Source organism: Syngnathus typhle, linkage group LG16 (genome assembly GCF_033458585.1).
Source record: "Syngnathus typhle isolate RoL2023-S1 ecotype Sweden linkage group LG16, RoL_Styp_1.0, whole genome shotgun sequence".
Classification (NCBI taxonomy): domain Eukaryota; kingdom Metazoa; phylum Chordata; class Actinopteri; order Syngnathiformes; family Syngnathidae; genus Syngnathus; species Syngnathus typhle.
Window position 1 is genome coordinate 9,147,836 of NC_083753.1, and position 16,974 is coordinate 9,164,809.

Consider the following 16,974-nt stretch of genomic DNA (forward strand, 5'->3'; position numbering starts at 1 on the left):
TCTTGATTGAGCCCTCTGACAAGCATGCTGAGATTAAGCCCAAATGGGGCAAGTGGCTCAGTTTTATCATCCAAATCAAAATATGATCACTATCCTGCCATTTCTGGGAAATGCACAGCCGGTAGTTTTCACCATCTAGAAAGTCTACACACACCTGGTCAAATAGCTGATTTAAATCATTGAAATCATTAAATCACGATTTATATGACCTTTAACCTAGAGGAATAGCAACTTATTTTCTGAGACAAAAAGGATTTTACAGTTGGACATTTTATTTTGAAAAAAAAAAATATATTTTTTACACATATAGCCCTGGAGCACGTTCAATGTGAAAAACAAATTCTATAATTTTAGCGGCGTCAATTTGACATGCAGTATTTATCCATTCAAGTGGATAATGCACTGTGATTAAAGTGTGTATGACATATGAGACGATTCAGTTCCTCATCGCATGTAGCTGCTGCACTCCATTTTAGTGTGTTACCCAGTATGTGTTGAATTACTTCGTTTCTAGGGCAACATCTCACCATTAGCCAAATTGAAATTCTAGCGACTGTCCTATTGCTGTGAATAGATAGTTTTCCGTGTGACACATTGCTCATTATCTGCTTGATTTTATTTCAAAATGAGGGCAGTGGAAAAAAAATCTCCTGTCGCCCAAATGCTATTAGTTGTCCATTGTTGGAAATTGAATAAAATTGGACAGTGTAAGATTGCGTTCGTAAATAAGAGAAGCACATGTGTGTGTGTGTATGATCAAGCATGTGTGAAATCACTTCCCTGCTTTGTCTCTTCTTGTCAGTGAAGAAGCACTGGCAGGAAATGGCCAATTATGCTGACCTACATGTTGCTTTCTCTGTGTGCGTCTCCACCAGGTGCTGGAGAAGTTCATGTCTCGTCTGGTCCTGAATCGAGTGATGGCCCACAAGGATCTTCAGAGTCTCTGCAAGTACCAGCTCATCCTTGCCAGGGACCAGTTCCGAAGAAATCCCCCAACTCATATCAAGGTAAATAAAGCAATAAATTTCCAAGGTAAGTTACAATTAGTAAGAGACATCGGCATCATCACGAAACGTTTTCTTCTTCTTTTTTTTTTTTTTTCTTCCATTTATTTTCAATGATTCATTTTCGCTGAGGTCCTGCCAGTTTGTTTTTCCCGCCACAGTCGTCTTATGTACCCACATGTTATGCCCGCAGGGATCACAGCAGGGAATGCTGGAGGGAGACTTTGCCCTTTGCATTAGCTTGTATCATGGCTACGAGCTACTCATGCAGATGGGACTCAGGTCGCTCTTCTTTTACGTCCAGGGCATCATGGATGGGTCCAGAGGTAATCCTTTTGCCAGAAGCGTTATCGTTCCATTGACGTTTGTTGTTTTAAATCTCTTTCCTCTGTTTTAGAATTGTCCCGAGTCAGGAATGAGCTGCAGAGGACTCCTGTTTTCATGGACCTTTATCACGAGATGGAGGCAAAGTTTGGGAAGCCAGCTGGTATATAATAGAGTTTTCTCTTTGAAGCATATAACACTGGATGGATGACATTGTCATGGCTTTTTATTTGAATAATTACATCTTCTAATATTTCACACCCGTAGGCTCCGATGAACCTTTCATTTACGGTCACCCCAAGCTGCAGAAACTAGAGGACGTGGTGCTGCAACACTTCCGCTTGTTGGTCCAACACGCGTCCGACACTAATGGTAATTTGCTCGTGGCATATCAGTTCACCGATGTGGCAAATTTATTTCGGCTCTGTTTAATGCCGTGAAATGATCTCCCAGGTTCGGGTGCGCAGGAAGCGAGCACGCGGGTGATGATTTTTTCGTCGTTCCGTGATAGCGTGCAGGAGATCGCCTCCATGTTGAACCGCCACGGCCCGCTGATCAGAGTCATGACATTCATGGGGCAAGCGTCGGCAGGGAAAGGAGTCAAAGGTTTCACTCAGAAGGAGCAACTGGAGGTGAAGACCTTCTCTTTTCCTTTATTGTCGGCACATCTCATCCAATAAAAAGCACGTGATGTTTTAAGGCATCAAGAAGAAAATATAAAAATATCTCTGTTTTGTACGAATAGGTAGTGAACAGGTTCCGTCAGGGAGGCTTCAACACGCTGGTGTCCACCTGCGTAGGGGAGGAAGGGCTTGACATCGGTGAGGTTGACCTCATCGTGTGCTTCGACGCGCAAAAGAATCCCATCCGCCTCGTGCAGCGCATGGGCCGCACTGGACGGAAGAGGCAAGGACGCATTGTGGTTATCCTGGCGGAGGGACGCGAAGAAAGGGTTTGTATTTTAGTCTTGAAGGTCAAAATATGTTCCATGTAGATTGCAGTAAAATATTTGTGTTATTTTTCCATAATGCATTAACCCGACCTTAAATTTGCTCTTCTTCAAAGACGTACAACCAGAGCCAGAGCAACAAACGCACTTTGTTGAAGTCCATCGTGGGCACGAAAAGTGCCTTCCACATGCACCCCAACAGTCCCCGCATGCTGCCCGACTGCATCACCCCCACTTTGCATAAGATGCACATCACCTCTGGCCAGTTTGACCACCGGGACAGCAACAAGAAGTCTTCAACGGTCCGCCGGTCCTTCGCCCAAGATCGGGCCTCACTCATCCACCCACAAAACCTCCGTGAGTGATTTTTGGTGATTTGAGCTTCTGCTGAAAAGTTTGCAGTTTTGAATTGAGTGTGGGGTTTTTTTTGTGGCAGTTTGTCAGGAGGGAGCTGCTTCCGGTGCTTTCTTGAGCAACACAGAATATTCTCTGTGGGTGTCCACCATGAAGCTGGCTGAAAATGAACCGCAACCAACCTTGAGGCAATCATCAAACTTCATGTCTCTACCAAATTATGGACCACCTCCGGTATTTTTCTTTTCATTTATTTTTTTTAAACTCTACTTGTGAGTAACCCAACTTGACGTGTTTTTGTCTGGAAGCAAAAATTTAGGAGGCGAGCATTAGACGCCGCCAACAACAGGCATCGGTGTTGCAGCGTAATAAGCATTTGAACACAAACTGTGGAGCAACACATGTAGACATACAATAATACCAATTTTATATTTCAAAGGAGGACGCAGCCAGAGACGCGCCTGGGAGAGAGCTTTCCCTTTCGGAATGGCGGCACTGGCAACATCGAGCATTTCCAACCCATGTGGTCGATCACTCCCTGCGCTGCCAGCATTTCACAAAAGTGATGCAGCTCGTCGACAGCATGCGGGAGGAAAACGAGGTGGGTTGTTGCGTGAAATAGTCCTTCAAACAATAAAACATTCGATCTCGTGACTGTTTTATAAATCCATCTTGTGACATTGAGGCATGGAGAATCAAATATTTGTCTTACAAAATCAACTTGTGTAAGTAAGCTGGGGGTAGAGCAGAGTTGCGATAGTATTTATATATCTTTTTTTTTTTTTTCTTTCATAAACACAAACTTTTTTGAAACGCGTCAGCTGAGTTCCCTCAGAGCGTACGGGTTAAATTTGGGTCATTCTTCTGACCTGGAAGGCAAATTCTTGGCTTGACAAATGGGTTCTGTGTTTTTTCCACATCTTGATTCAAATGGTAATAATGAGTCATTTGTTTTTTTTTACCCCCCCCCCCCCCCCATTCAAGTAAACAAACTTATGTTTTTTTGGACAATTAGTTGCTTTTACTCGTGTGCTAAAAGGCATGTGTGGTCATCAGAGGTACTGCTAAAAACTTGTCATCACATTGTTATCGTCTTACATGACACTCGCGGCATACTTGAATCCTTGATAATAGCTCGGTCCTGAAATTCCACATCGGATTTAACCACACGGCTGCTTTGTTACTCGCCCCACCCGATGTTTGTTCAAGCACCTCGAGTATCTCCAATTGCAGTAACATAACAGTCCAGAAGATCGGGCCATCGTTAAATCGGCTGGATCGGTCCGAATTCCAGAAATCGGGTCAGGGATTATGATAAAGCCCACTTTTTTTTGTTCCCATGGCGAGTCTTGTCTAAACAAGGGATTGAAGCAAGGTAGCCCCACCTGTCCAAACAAAACGGTTAGGAGTGTCTGGGGAAAGTGGCACACTTCCATTTAGGCCATCATTTTATGAGGAAAACTATAAAGGCACACAGTTGTGAATTGTTCCGTTTGTGGGATTTGGGGAGTAGAATCGAAAAAAGCAGGTCATTTTCATTTAAAGGAAATGATCATTTCCTGAATATTTATTCTATTTTGCTTTGTGTTTAACTGTGATTAATAAAAAATATCCCCAGCAAAGATAACCGTGGCTTACTTCCACAGCTGGAGTTTGCAAGGCCTTCTGACCTTTTGCTCCAGAAACACTATTGCGTGTCCAAAATGTTCCAACTTTTCTGATTTGCCCACTTTAAATCCCGCTGACACACTTTGCTGCCTCGCTCTTTGAAAGCTTCCAGAAGTTGTTTTTCCAGTCATTTTCTGTCTGGCCCGGGCCAAGAAGCAAATAGCGCACGCTGCTTTCCTCAACCCGCTGTCGCGCTCTTCTTTGTGATGAGGAGACGCAGGTCGTTCAGGCAGACGGGCCTCCTCGCTTGTGGTTATGCAATCCTCCGAAGCGTTACATAAATCCAGGAAGCTGGATCTGGGTCAGGCTTTTGTAAACTAGATTGGGATGAGAAGAGAAGGAGATGGAAAAAGCTCAGGAATTTGAGAGAATTGAGATTTTCTGATTAGCAATTTGAAAGAATGACATTTTAAAATGAGCATTTAATTGTATTGTGTTAAGATCATTATAAAGTTATTTTGTTGTTAACATGAATTGAGGCAATTAAGTGATTACTTTTAGCACACTCACACGATTGTTGATGTTCAGATAACAACAATAACAATAATAATAATTAATACTACTAATAATTTTAAATTATATACAATTCTTAGAAATTAGCCATTGGAAATCAGATGTGTCTTGGAGATGCTCCTGGAGCCTTCACCTTTCACATGCTTATGTCTAACAACTCGTCCCCACTTCCTCCGGTTTTGTTTACTACTGTGTTTCCAACAGCACAGTGATTACTTTATGACCGACTGCTTACAAGTTTGACGACAATTATCAGAAGACACACCTTGCTTAAACATGTCTTTATCGGAAGAAATATTTCTAGTCTTTCCTAGACTGGTTTCCCCTTCAGGACCTGTTTCATTTTTCGTTTGTTTTTGTTTTTCCTGAACCACAATTCAAAAGCAATGTTTGATTTTTCAATAATTCGAATTTAATTTCCATCCAATTTAAATTTACTCTCATAATTAGCAATTCTAACAACTTTCCAACAATTTTACAGTGTGTTATCACCGCCATTAAAAGATGCCGGTTTACGTTCTCGTTAAACTTATTTCAGCCCCATTTCTCTAAAAAGCAAAACAAAGAAAGTATTCTGACCATCAATTAATTTATTTAGCTCATTGTGTGTTTGTGATAATTGTTATTTATATTCATAGATCGGCCACTCCATTTTACAACATACCAGCACCGAAAAATGTATTAATTTAGACTGCAAGTGGTAGAAAATCCATCAAAATGATGCAATCGAGTTAAAGGTGTGATAAATCCGACGTGGTATGTTGTGCGGTTTGTGTAATTAGAGCGTTACACAAGCACTGCCATTAAAAGATGCCGGTTTACGTTCTCGTTAAACAGATTCCAGCCCCATTTCTCTAAAAAGCAAAACAAAGAAAGTATTCTGACCATCAATTAATTTATTTAGGTCATTGTGTGTTTGTGATAATTGTTATTTCTATTCATAGATCGGCCACTCCATTTTACAACATACCAGCACCGAAAAATGTATTAATTTAGACTGCAAGTGGTAGAAATTCATCAAAATGATGCAATCGAGTTAAAGGTGTGGTAAGTGCGATGTGGTATGTTGTGCGGTTTCTGTAATTACCGGGTTACACAAGCATCACCAACTGAGAGTTGTTAAAATTCTTCAGTGGGCGGGGATTTAATCTTGGATTATTAGTTCTGGCATGTACAACTTTCCAGAGGATGGGCATTACAAAAGCAAAAAGATACCTCTGTACAATTACTGCCCATAGTCTTTTAATTACGCCCTTTTGCTATCTCAATTGGGGAAACACCTAGCAAAATTCATTGAGGACATCAATCCAAACAGGAAGTAAGCCACGGTTGACGTTTACTGGTTTTAGAATTGATAACGTCAACCTTTTGACCATCACAACCTCGCATTTCCAAGGCCACCTTTTGATTTTGCTCTGTCCTCACGACGGGCAGCTTCCTCCTACTCTTTGTCAGTCGATGGGCGCCCTGCTGCCTCTGGGGAGGGTGCCACTTCCAACACATTGCTTCCAGGTGGAGTGCTTTGACTGACAGATTTTTGGCAATAACCCCGTCAGATTTATAAAATCCGAGTCAACAACACGGAAACGGCGGCCTTATGTAAAGAAAGAAGTCATTTCAGTCCGATCTTGTGTGCGGCTTCACCTGCTTCCTAGTTTGATCGTTATGGAGATAGCGCACGTACTAATAAAGTAGATGGATTGTCAGCGTGGCCAAAAAGTCCAGAGGTTGACTGTATTCACGTTTGCTTCTCCGCAGGGCGACTGCGCTTACGAGAAGGAGTTATTATCTCACCTCAACAAAGCTGACACAGACGGCCGTCGAAAAAAGATTCAGAAAAACACCTGCTCCAAGACTAAGAGGAAATCAGTGGCTGCTTTGGAACGCCAAGAAAGGAACAAAGAAGAGAAGAATGCACAAACGATAGTCGAGAAACTAAAGCCTCGTGTTGATCCGTCAGTTGCACCTCAGTTAATCAACGAGGAGCCGGTCCTCATTGTTGAAGATGACAAACAAAATGATTCACCTAAGGCTGAGGAGGTGCTAATCAATCAGGATGATGAAGATGCTGAACTTCAGGCCATGTTCTATCTCCCCAAATGGGATTCCTGGCCTTCCGCTTCTGTCATCCCGGGAAGAGACCAGAACCTAAACGCCATCCGGGACAACGTTGCCGAGCTCCTGTCCCGATCCCCGCCGCCTTCCGCGGATTTAGACACGCTCACGGTGGACTCGATCCGCCCTCCTCATCCCGATCCTCCTCAGCCGTTCCACGTCAGCTTCGCCCTGGATGTCGATGAAGATGATGAAGTCATGGTGAGTCATTCTGATAACGCGGGGTCAGATATTAACGTTCCTCCGGGAGATGAGGAAGAATACCGGAAGCAACTGAAGTCTGTCAGTAGTCCAACCTGGGATGAGGTCTTTGAGGATGGTGGCGCCAATGAAGCTAAAAAAGACGAGCAGAGCGCAGGAGAGGAAACAAACGCGGACTCGAAAACAAATGAGCAGGCTGCGTGGGAAGACCACCTAGATGACAGCATGGACCTGTTTGGTGACGATGAAGCCTTCCTGCAGATGACTATCGCAGACATCCACCCCCCCAAAAATCATGACACATCTCGGACCTCGCCCAGTGTGGAGGACATCGCTACCAGCGCAGAGGTTCCCTTGGAGACATGTGACACAGGAATTAAACAGACAGTGGTGTCAAAAAGTGTAGAGTTGTCTGACAGCTTGGACTTTCCTGTCAATTTTGACCTTGGCTATTCCCTGGAGGACTCAGAGGAGGAAGAAGACGCCATGCCATTGAACACCAGCTTTCCACGACCTCCAGCTTCCTTGCAGGAGGCCTCGCCATGTGTAAACATCCATTCGTCAACACCTTACAGCTTTCACAGGCCTGCTGCACCTTCATCCCACACCAAGTTCCCTACACCTCAGATGCTCTCAGAGAGGAAAACTACTCATCTCGCGTCGCCGTTGACGTCCACAGCGGTGGGCCCGGCGGTGTCATCGGGTTCTGCTGGGCCTCGCGCCGTTCGTCTCTTTCGCAGGAGTCTGAAACGAAAACGACCAGAAGATGGCCCAACTTCAGCAGTCGAACCAAAGGACGATTCTGACGCCCATCGAGGTTTGTTTATTTATGCTAAAGGCTTGGACGTTTCCAGATACAATTGCCAGGGGTGTGTAGACTTTTTATATTCCCTGTATATGATCCCTATTACATGATGTGGCGGTTGTGGTTGAAAGCTTCTATTTTTGTCGATGTACAGATGTTCTTTTTTCTTTTAGCGGAGTGCATTTTAGACAGCGATGATGACGTTGTTGTCCACAAGAGAAGACAAGGCAACAAGGTCAATCCTTTGTCGTCGCCAGAGGCAGCGGTGAGAAAACGCACGCACGCACACAACTTCATTCAATCGGTAAATGTGGTTCAAAATAGGTGCAAAGAAGCAGAACGCAATGAGTTGAGAAACATCCAGTTGTCATGGCAACCGGCATATTGGATAACTCAGTGGTCAGAATGTTACGGCAGAGCAGGTACTATTGATGGCTTTTAATTTACGTGTCCTCAATGTGTATTTTTTTTTGTCTTCTACTAGTCCAACATCGTGGCTGATGCAGACTCGCCACTTGTGAGGAAGAAACGTGTGACGGCATTAAACATAGTGAGATAATCTTTGTTCGTCATGCCACGATGTCAATGCATTCAACCCTTTTGTCACCCGTCTCTCCAGTCTGAAGCCGACGATGACGACGATTTCCAGAGCGAGCGTGCGCCCGCATGCAAACGAGCGATACGGCCAATCCAGCAAATCAACACCAAGGTTTTACTCACTTTTGTGGAATAAGAAGCAACCTTCAAATGTCACCTTTTGCTTCTTAAATGCCATCTTTATAATTAATAGCTGTGTCGACCCTGGCATTGTTTGTGTTTCGCTCAAAGCGCAACAAATGTCAAAAGGGACGTGAGTTCCTGGATGAAGAAGCGGTGCTGTCGGAGGACGAGGAGGGCGCGGTGGTTTCGTCCGACGAGGATGACGGAAGAGAGCAGAACCGCTCTCTCGATGGCTTTGTGGTGGACAATACGCACTTGTCTCAGGGACTAAATGGTAGAGTGGCATGTTTACTGACTAAATACTTTCGTTGCCTTAATACTTTTGCGCATCCCTTCTGACACTCTCGTCTCTTTTCCATCAGACTCTGAAATGCGCGGGATATACTTGAAGTCTGTGCAAAGCCCAATTGTCGGTGGAAGGTATAAAATGTCCTACAAAAATCTTCATAACCCAGACATCTTCTCCCAGGTACTACGGCATACTCGACTGTGTATTATAATGACATCAAATAGGAGAGACGCGTGACTATAAGATTTTGTTCCCAGGTGCCCGAGCAGGACGAAACCTACAAAGAAGATAGTTTTGTGGTGGGAAGCCAAGAGGAAGAGGAGGAGGAGGAGGAAGAGGAGAGCTCTGAGGAAGCCGTGGAGCTGATGCCGGAGGACTCGTACGTGGACGGGAGGAGGCAATACGCCACGCGGCGCCGTGTCTTTTTGCACAAAGCCAGAGCAAACACCGGCGCTTCGACGAGCGTGGCCGGATGTCGGGCGGAGCCGAGGAGCAAGCGTGGCCGTGTTCTGCGCTTGGTAGATTCAAGCGAGGAGGAAGAAGGGGTAGATGGTTCGGAACCACCCAAGCTTATAAAACATTTGCCACAACGGAAGTCCTCCTCTTTGACTTCTTCAACCATATCCAAGGTTAGCCCGGGACAGAGGGAAGAACGGCAACAAGAGAGGTAACTTTTGGAGAACAGTGGTTAAATCACCAGAGGCAACAAAACACTACATTAGCAAATCATGTAATGCTTGGTTTCTCCTGCAGGGGTCGCCAGAGGATAGAAAACCAACATACCCTTTCTGACCAGCTGGACTTTGAAACGTCAAAGTCACTTGATGCGTCCAAACAGCCTCAGGTTAAAAAAAAAAAAAAAAAGTGGTCCTTTGCTGCAATCATGTGGCATCAATAGACAAATACATTAACGTAAACTACACTATACATCCAGGAGCCTCCATCCACCATCCCAGATCCTGTCAGGGCCGGTCCGTCCATCACAGAGACTCCGATCTGCATCCTGGTGGACAGTCGCTGCCTCAGCGGCAGTGTGGAACTCGTGACCAGCTTACGGCAGCATCACAGCGCCACCGTCCACGTGTGCTCTCTGGACGGTAACTACTTTGTCGTCAGCGCCCGCATGGCCGTGGAGAGGCACGGCCAGTCGGATCTAGCGTCCCTCCAAAACCGCAAGCGACTGGCCGAAAGATTGAACAGCGTGCAGGAGCACTTTGAGCGCATTTGTTTGATTGTGGAGAAGGACAGAATCAAGCCAGGTCAGCCCCATGAGTGTAGTTTTGGTTTCACACCACTTATCTTTTGGGAAAACGTACAACAATGTTTGTGTTCCAGGTGAGACGACCCGTTCCTTCCAGCGCACGCGCTGCTTCGACAGTACCCTGTCGGCCTTGGTACGGACCGGCGTGCGGTTGCTGTGGAGCGACGGCCCCCAACAGAGCGCCGCCTTGCTGGTCGAGCTGGTGCGACTGGAACAGCGCAAGGGGCATGCCGTCGCTCTGCCCTCCTCGGAGCTGAGCGGGCGGCAGGACCTGCAGTTCTACTTAAGCCTGCCCTCCGTCAATTACGTCCACGCTCTCAACATGAGCCGCCGCTTCGGATCCGTGGCCCAGCTCGTCAATAGGTAAACTGATTAGCCTCCCGCTAGCACTCGTGAGGTGTGTCTCAATTTTCCCGTGTTCGGTTGTGCAGCTCAGTGGAAAGCCTGGAGCACGAAGGCGGCATGAGTAGAGCGAGGGCCGAGGAGATCTATCGCTTCCTGCGCTACAGCTGCGATTCCTTCCTCGTGGACCAAGCGGGAACGTCCCGGGAGACGGTAACGCACACCATCAGGATCTGATTGCCGAAAGGTGTCATATTTATATTGTTACAGCTGCTGCTTTTTGCTCTAAAACTGATCAGGTTTTTGCACCTCGAGCTTCAACCGGATAAAGCTCAGAACATTTGCACAAACCCACCCATGTAGAGTAACGTGCGTTCTATTTATTTTTAAAATGTTGGGAGCAGCTTGTGCTGAAAGGAAGTCAACATTTGGCACAAGGATATTTTGTCTGGACAAAAATATGGATGATTATGTTTACAGCTATCCGAATGTAAATTTCAGTACATTAATAAAAAAAAGTATATGTTTTACAAAAACTATCTAGTGTACCATATGTATGTAATGTATTTTTATTTTTTTTTGTGTGGTTTTGGTTTTCTTTGAGGGTGTATCGTAAGCACATGAACGAACAAAAAAAAAAAAAACATTCAATAAGGCCATGTGCCTTTTATTGATAATCAAACAGATGACAGGATTTCAGCACAAACGACATTGTAACAGAATTTGGATTCAAAACGGGCATAAATAATCTAGTGAGAGAAGAGTACCAAAATAGGTCATACTTTCACAGATATGTGCTTAATTTAACACATTCATCACACTGCTTTGATAAATGTTTTGTAATAGTTTTGGGTCCAAGCAGATTTGTATTTATTTTTGGAGACATTCAAAACCAGCATTACATACACATTCTCTGCATCGGCCATTTGGTTTCTAATTCACTGTGGTGGGACGGTGATCATTTGGTATGGTCAGGTACACTGAAAAAAAATGGTCACAGAAAATGGACTTTACTGTTATCGGACGGTCAGCTTTTTTTTTTTTCTTTTTTTTTTTATGTGACTGCATCACTAACATCTTCCTGTTTTCTGTTTCAGTCTGAAACCGAGTCACTTATTTCTAACAATTTAACTATGTTGTCCTGGGAGGTTCAAGTTGAGGAATGGAGTAAAATGTGAAAGACACCGAAAATGACACCGCTGAGAGCTCAAGAGACAAATGTAATATTTACATGTATGTACAGCAAGTGTGACAGGTTTTCCATGATTGTCGGAGGTGGGAGTCTCAATGCTTAAACTTAGGTTTGCCTCGAGTGATCCACCTCTGGTAACCATTAAGAAAAATGAACCAAAGTGTCGTGTAGACAGCTAGTTGAAGATTTACCAGCAAAGGTAGGACAAAGCAGCATTTCAACCTATTTACGGTGTACTGCTGTAACGTCTGTTAGCTCTCCTTTAATGACCGTAGAAAATGAAGTATACAAAAACAGACTACTGTATATATGTACAAGTGCAGTTTTATCTGACTAATGGATCATTCTTAAATATAATGCCTGTCTGATATGCAGCTACAATCACTTTTCTGCTTAGCGCGGCTGAGCTCAGATGCTGCTGGCCTGGGTCTGCGGCTGCAACGGCGGCATGGGCGCCGCGTGCGGCTCGGGACCCGTCAGGACGCACTCGTCGTCCTTGCGCATGTAAAGCAGGAAGAGAGTCACGGTGGCAAAGGTGGTGGCGTTGACCGGGAAGGCCCGGAGCAGCGTGGAGGTGAGACCGCGCGTGAACACCCTCCAGCCCTCCTTGCGAACGCTCTGCCGCACGCAGTCGATGATGCCGTCGTAGCGGTGGACGCCGCCCACGCCGTCCGCCTGCAGCCGGGACTTGATGACGTCCACGGGGTAGGTGGAGATCCAGGAGGCGATGCCGGACATGCCGCCGGCGAACAGCAGCTTGGGGATCAGGTAGGGGTCCTCCGGCTCGCAGCTCAGGCGGCGTGTCAGCACGTCGTACGCCAGGAAGTAGACGCCGAAGCCGGGGGTCTCGCGGATGAGCGTGGTCACCATGCCGCGGTTGATGCCCCGAATGCCTTCCTTGTTGTAGATCCTCAGCAGGCAGTCCAGAGAGTTCTTGTATACCTTCCTTTTGGATTTCTTCTCCCCAGTGCCTTGCATCTGCATGCGAGTTTTGGCCAGCTCCATGGGGCAGCAGATGACGCATTGGATGGCGCCCGCCGAGGCGCCCGCCAGGAACTGGTTGAGCGGCGTGTCGTGGCCCAACTTGCGCATGGCGTTGCCCTGCACGCCGAACACGATGGCGTTGATGAAGGTCAGGCCCATCATGGGAGAGCCCAGGCCTTTGTACAGACCCAACGTCTGTGGAACAATGGCAGCCGGTTGACATTCAAGGTCGTCTCAACCTGGTAAGAACATCTGTACTACCCAACATTGATAGCAACCAAAACTCCCAAAAATAATAACTCTTGTTTTTAATACATCTAGTCCCACTTCAAAAAAATTTTTTCAGCACAACACAGTGATGCACAGAGTATAAAAACCACCTCTGTGGGCTTAACGTTGTCAAATGTATACGAGTTGAGCTGACTCCACGTGGCGCTTTGAACCCAGCGTGACTTGTAAGACTTAATTTAGACTTCTGAGAAATGAGGTTCCAGTGGTAAAGGAAGAATCTCAACACCCTTTCACACTGAATGTCTCCAGCGTGCTCTCTGACGTGGCTCGTCCCAGTGTAACCGGACTCCTTGATTGTCAGGGTGGACTAGGAGGCAGAGTCAAGGGCTGCGGCGACATTCTTTTGAGTTAAGCTTACCGACTCCTGGCGCACGATGGACTGGAAGCAGTGATATGTGCCGCGGTAGAGAGGCTTGTCTGCATTTTGAACCTGAAGCCGCACCTGAGAACCAACAGACTTGTGTTAGCGTCACAATCGTGATGTCATAACATCACAATGTAAAAGTTCTAAAGGGAAAACAAGCAGGCATAAAAAAATACTGAATATAGTTACGCATACGTGCAAAATGAGGATTTGTGTGTGCGCGCGTGTAAGTGTGTGTGTGTGTGTGTGTGTTTTTTTTTTTTTTAGAAGTTGTGTACAGCTTAAGACAGGACAAAGAGCAGGGGTGTCCAAACTACGGCCCGGGAGGTATTAGTGGCCCTCGCAAATACTAAAAATGGCATGATTTGGGTTGCAAGCGATCAAATGTTTTTGTTTTTTTAAATTATCCGATCGGTTAATCGTCGACTAAATTTTACATGTGAATGTAAGCTGCAGGTGTTGTTTTTGTCAACCGGTGGTCGCCATTCTCGCGTACTGTAGTTGGTTGACAAATCTGTGTGTTGAAATTGAATTTTCTTAATGTGTGCAATGCTGCAAGAGAATTGGTTTTACAACCAAACAGTAATAACATTTATTTAAGTAACACAAATAAAAATTTCAGAAGCACAAAAAAAAAAAAAGGTTTAATCCAAAGCCAACGTGGCATTCATTGTTTTTCAGTGTGCGACCCTCGAAGGAAAAAGTTTGGACACCCCTGACATAGAGGGAGAGAAAGAAAGACCCGGACTTTACTTACTAGGTCCCAATTCCGTCGAAAGGTTGTTTATTTCTCTCTCTCATCTACAACACAGTGACACTGTTGCTGTTAAAGACAGCCCCTGCCCTCCACCAGCACTCCGCCAAGCACACATATTGACAGCAAAGTACACAAGAGCGCCAAACACCAGGCACGCAGATGCTGCCATGTCATCCAGTCACATTAAACAGGAATGTAACTTTTGTTTCTGTCCCAAAGTCACCCTTGCGCTGGCTTGACTTTCGTTTCCTCATTGCACTCAAAGTCGAGTCACAAAAACAATCACACAACTGTAAAATATGCAGGCTAAACTTTCTTTCAGATGTTTGTACTTAAGTCAAAGCCATGGCTACAAAATACTTCTTTGGCACCGTCGTTTGGCAATTTGGGCCTGTCAAGACATTCCAGAAAAGCAGAAAGTCTGAGTTCTCAGAACTCTGATCAGGAAAATAAAAGTCACTGGAATGAAACAAACAGGGAAGTCCAAGTTACAAAGTCGGGGAGAAAAAAAAATAAAAATACATGCCCTGATTTCACCAAGTTTCTTCAATCTCTTAACAGAGACTGACAAATATTTTGATATCTTTCTTATAACCTACAGAGAAAACAGAACAACCACACAGGGCGGAAACTGGTAGAATGGAAAAGAGGCTTTAGTCAGAGCAATACACAGCAGAGATGCGCTTCAAAGAACACTTGCCACTAAATCGTCCCGACAAATTAATCGTAATAAACAAATGAATTAATCACCCCAGCCCTGTTTTGGCTTCTTTCTTGCTACGAGCACAGTAGCAGTAAATACACAAGGACTAAATGTATATCTTTACTATTGACTCAACACAATCTGTATGCTTTGGAAATTATTTTAAACATTGAAGCTGTCAGTACATGCTCACATACTTTTTGGGTGTTTACTGTACAGTACATCCACATGACTGTGTACACTGTACACATGACAAACCAGCCTTAAAGGACAACGTGGCTTTAAGCTACAGATGACACACCCACCTTCACTGTGTCGAACGGATGTCCAACCAAAACACCAGCAGCGCCTGGAAACACAATTTAAAAAACGATTTAATATTGTTTTATCTATCCGTATTTATTACACATCAATTCCCTCTGGGGTATATCCTGATCTGATGCATTAGGACATCCGTATCAAACTCAAGGCCCGGGGGCCCAGATATGGCCCGCCATATTATTTTATGTGGCCCGCGAAGACATATTTTGCATTAACTTTGTGTCGTTACTAAAATTACAAAAAAAAAAAAAGCTATTGCTTGCAATTTTCATTACCATTCGTCTTTTTAAAATATTTGAACCGTTTTTACTAGTCTCTGCTTTTAAAACTAGTTATTCATAATTTTGTGTTGAAGCCTATACTGTATATAGAAGACGTTGACAGTCATAATGGCCCCCTGAGGGAAACTATGACAACGATGCGGCCCGTGACAAAAAGGAGTTTGACACCCCTGCCTTAGGGCATTCCAACTTTGTGTGTGTGTGTGTGTGTGTGCACAATTGCTAACAGATGATTGATTTGATCAGAGCGCAAAAACTGCAAGTTTGTGCGTGTTTGTTTTAATCTCCCAATTCTGAGATTGCCAAACTGCGAATTGCAAGGATTCATTTCATCGGCATTAAAATGTTAAAGCAAAAGTAGAAAAATACTCATAGATTTCCCCCGATGTCTGTTTTTTACTTAAGTGCAGTCATAGAGTGGCCGTACTGTATTCACTCAATAATAATAATAACATGATACACCAAAATAAAGGCGTAATAAATCGGAGGAGCCACTCCCGTTGAGTGATAGTCTTGGAATGTAATCCGATGAGTCACCCCCACGTAACGTTCATGGAATTACTACACAATCGATCTAATATTTGATCATGGTTTAATATCGTCTCTCCACATGAGAGAACGTTTCTGATTATAGGAGTAAAGCAAAGCTAGCACGGTTAGCATAAACCTGTTGACCTGGCTCGCGTGGCAGGCTAGCGGCAGTGCCACGCTTTGGCTAGCCGACCGGCCACCTGCACAGCGGCACCGCTTTCTTTCTTACCTCCCACGCAGCCCGCGGCGAAGTCGAGTGCCATTCCCTCGAATGTCCAACTTGTTCGATTTGTCACGCTAAGTCGACGTTGAATCTAATGCACGGATTTTACTTTCGCCACGAAACGCGTTTCCGGGTGAACGCGAGCAATTGACAGACGAGTAGCCCACCCTCCTCCGGCTAAACTAGCTCTGTCCCCGTCGGCGTCGTGATGATGCCGGAGCCACGCTAGAAAAAAAAAAGGCGTACGGGGATAATAACGTGGAAGAAATGTTTTATTTTGCTGCCGACTAAACCTTTTCTATTTCTGTATCTCAAGGGGAGGAGAAGGCGGGCACTGGGAACGCGGACGCGTGTTTGCCCTTTTTAAGATGGCCCAATCGTAGGTCTGAGAGCAAGACAACTCCCCTGGCCCGCATCGGCCGCCCCTCGCTCGCATTGGCTGCTGCCGCCACGTCCGCCCGGCTTCGAATCACAGGCGTCGGGGTAGAATCAACAATGTTATCACGGCGGACGTCATCAGGACACTGTACGCGGTGAAATATTAGGCACGGGGTCAAATATAGGTACGCAACACTCGTGCTCACACACGCACACACACTTATTGCCAAAGTGCATTGTAATATACATGTTTATAAATACATATGTAATGCAACAGGTATAATTAGTGTACTACTCTGGTTCCTGCTTGGGTCAGTCTTTGTTTTCTCATGTGGAAATGGTTCACTGGGATGGCGTTAGACTAAATATTTAAAGGTCATCAGGTTTTTGGCATAGATCTCTGA

At 45.1% G+C, this 16,974-nt stretch overlaps 2 protein-coding genes and 1 long non-coding RNA gene across 3 annotated transcripts in view; 1 reads left to right on the forward strand and 2 right to left on the reverse strand.

The window, feature by feature from the left end:
- The window catches only part of fancm (FA complementation group M), a 22,309-nt gene extending 10,690 nt beyond the window's left edge, over window positions 1-11,619 (forward strand). The window contains exons 5-25 of the mRNA XM_061301298.1: window positions 876-1,007; window positions 1,198-1,330; window positions 1,402-1,491; window positions 1,596-1,700; window positions 1,782-1,960; window positions 2,074-2,280; window positions 2,394-2,634; window positions 2,714-2,865; window positions 3,071-3,232; window positions 6,571-7,945; window positions 8,107-8,198; window positions 8,418-8,483; window positions 8,553-8,642; window positions 8,762-8,927; window positions 9,016-9,122; window positions 9,200-9,609; window positions 9,696-9,786; window positions 9,877-10,201; window positions 10,278-10,566; window positions 10,635-10,758; window positions 10,845-11,619. Of these exons, the coding sequence (XP_061157282.1) occupies window positions 876-1,007; window positions 1,198-1,330; window positions 1,402-1,491; window positions 1,596-1,700; window positions 1,782-1,960; window positions 2,074-2,280; window positions 2,394-2,634; window positions 2,714-2,865; window positions 3,071-3,232; window positions 6,571-7,945; window positions 8,107-8,198; window positions 8,418-8,483; window positions 8,553-8,642; window positions 8,762-8,927; window positions 9,016-9,122; window positions 9,200-9,609; window positions 9,696-9,786; window positions 9,877-10,201; window positions 10,278-10,566; window positions 10,635-10,758; window positions 10,845-10,874 (4,566 nt within the window). The 3' untranslated portion in view covers window positions 10,875-11,619. The remainder of the gene's footprint in view (window positions 1-875; window positions 1,008-1,197; window positions 1,331-1,401; window positions 1,492-1,595; window positions 1,701-1,781; window positions 1,961-2,073; window positions 2,281-2,393; window positions 2,635-2,713; window positions 2,866-3,070; window positions 3,233-6,570; window positions 7,946-8,106; window positions 8,199-8,417; window positions 8,484-8,552; window positions 8,643-8,761; window positions 8,928-9,015; window positions 9,123-9,199; window positions 9,610-9,695; window positions 9,787-9,876; window positions 10,202-10,277; window positions 10,567-10,634; window positions 10,759-10,844) is intronic.
- Window positions 4,164-7,333, reverse strand: LOC133169269 (uncharacterized). Its single transcript, XR_009718388.1, has 3 exons — window positions 7,192-7,333; window positions 6,839-7,098; window positions 4,164-4,616 (listed from the first exon to the last, which is right to left on the reverse strand). It is a non-coding gene; the product is annotated as an uncharacterized LOC133169269 (long non-coding RNA).
- On the reverse strand, window positions 11,192-16,339 carry LOC133169264 (mitochondrial basic amino acids transporter). Its single transcript, XM_061301308.1, has 4 exons — window positions 16,199-16,339; window positions 15,142-15,185; window positions 13,371-13,454; window positions 11,192-12,916 (listed from the first exon to the last, which is right to left on the reverse strand). The coding sequence occupies exons 1-4, from the start codon at window positions 16,230-16,232 to the stop codon at window positions 12,146-12,148; spliced, it is 933 nt and encodes a 310-aa protein (XP_061157292.1). The 5' UTR covers window positions 16,233-16,339; the 3' UTR covers window positions 11,192-12,145.
- Between the last annotated feature and the right edge of the window lie 635 nt (window positions 16,340-16,974).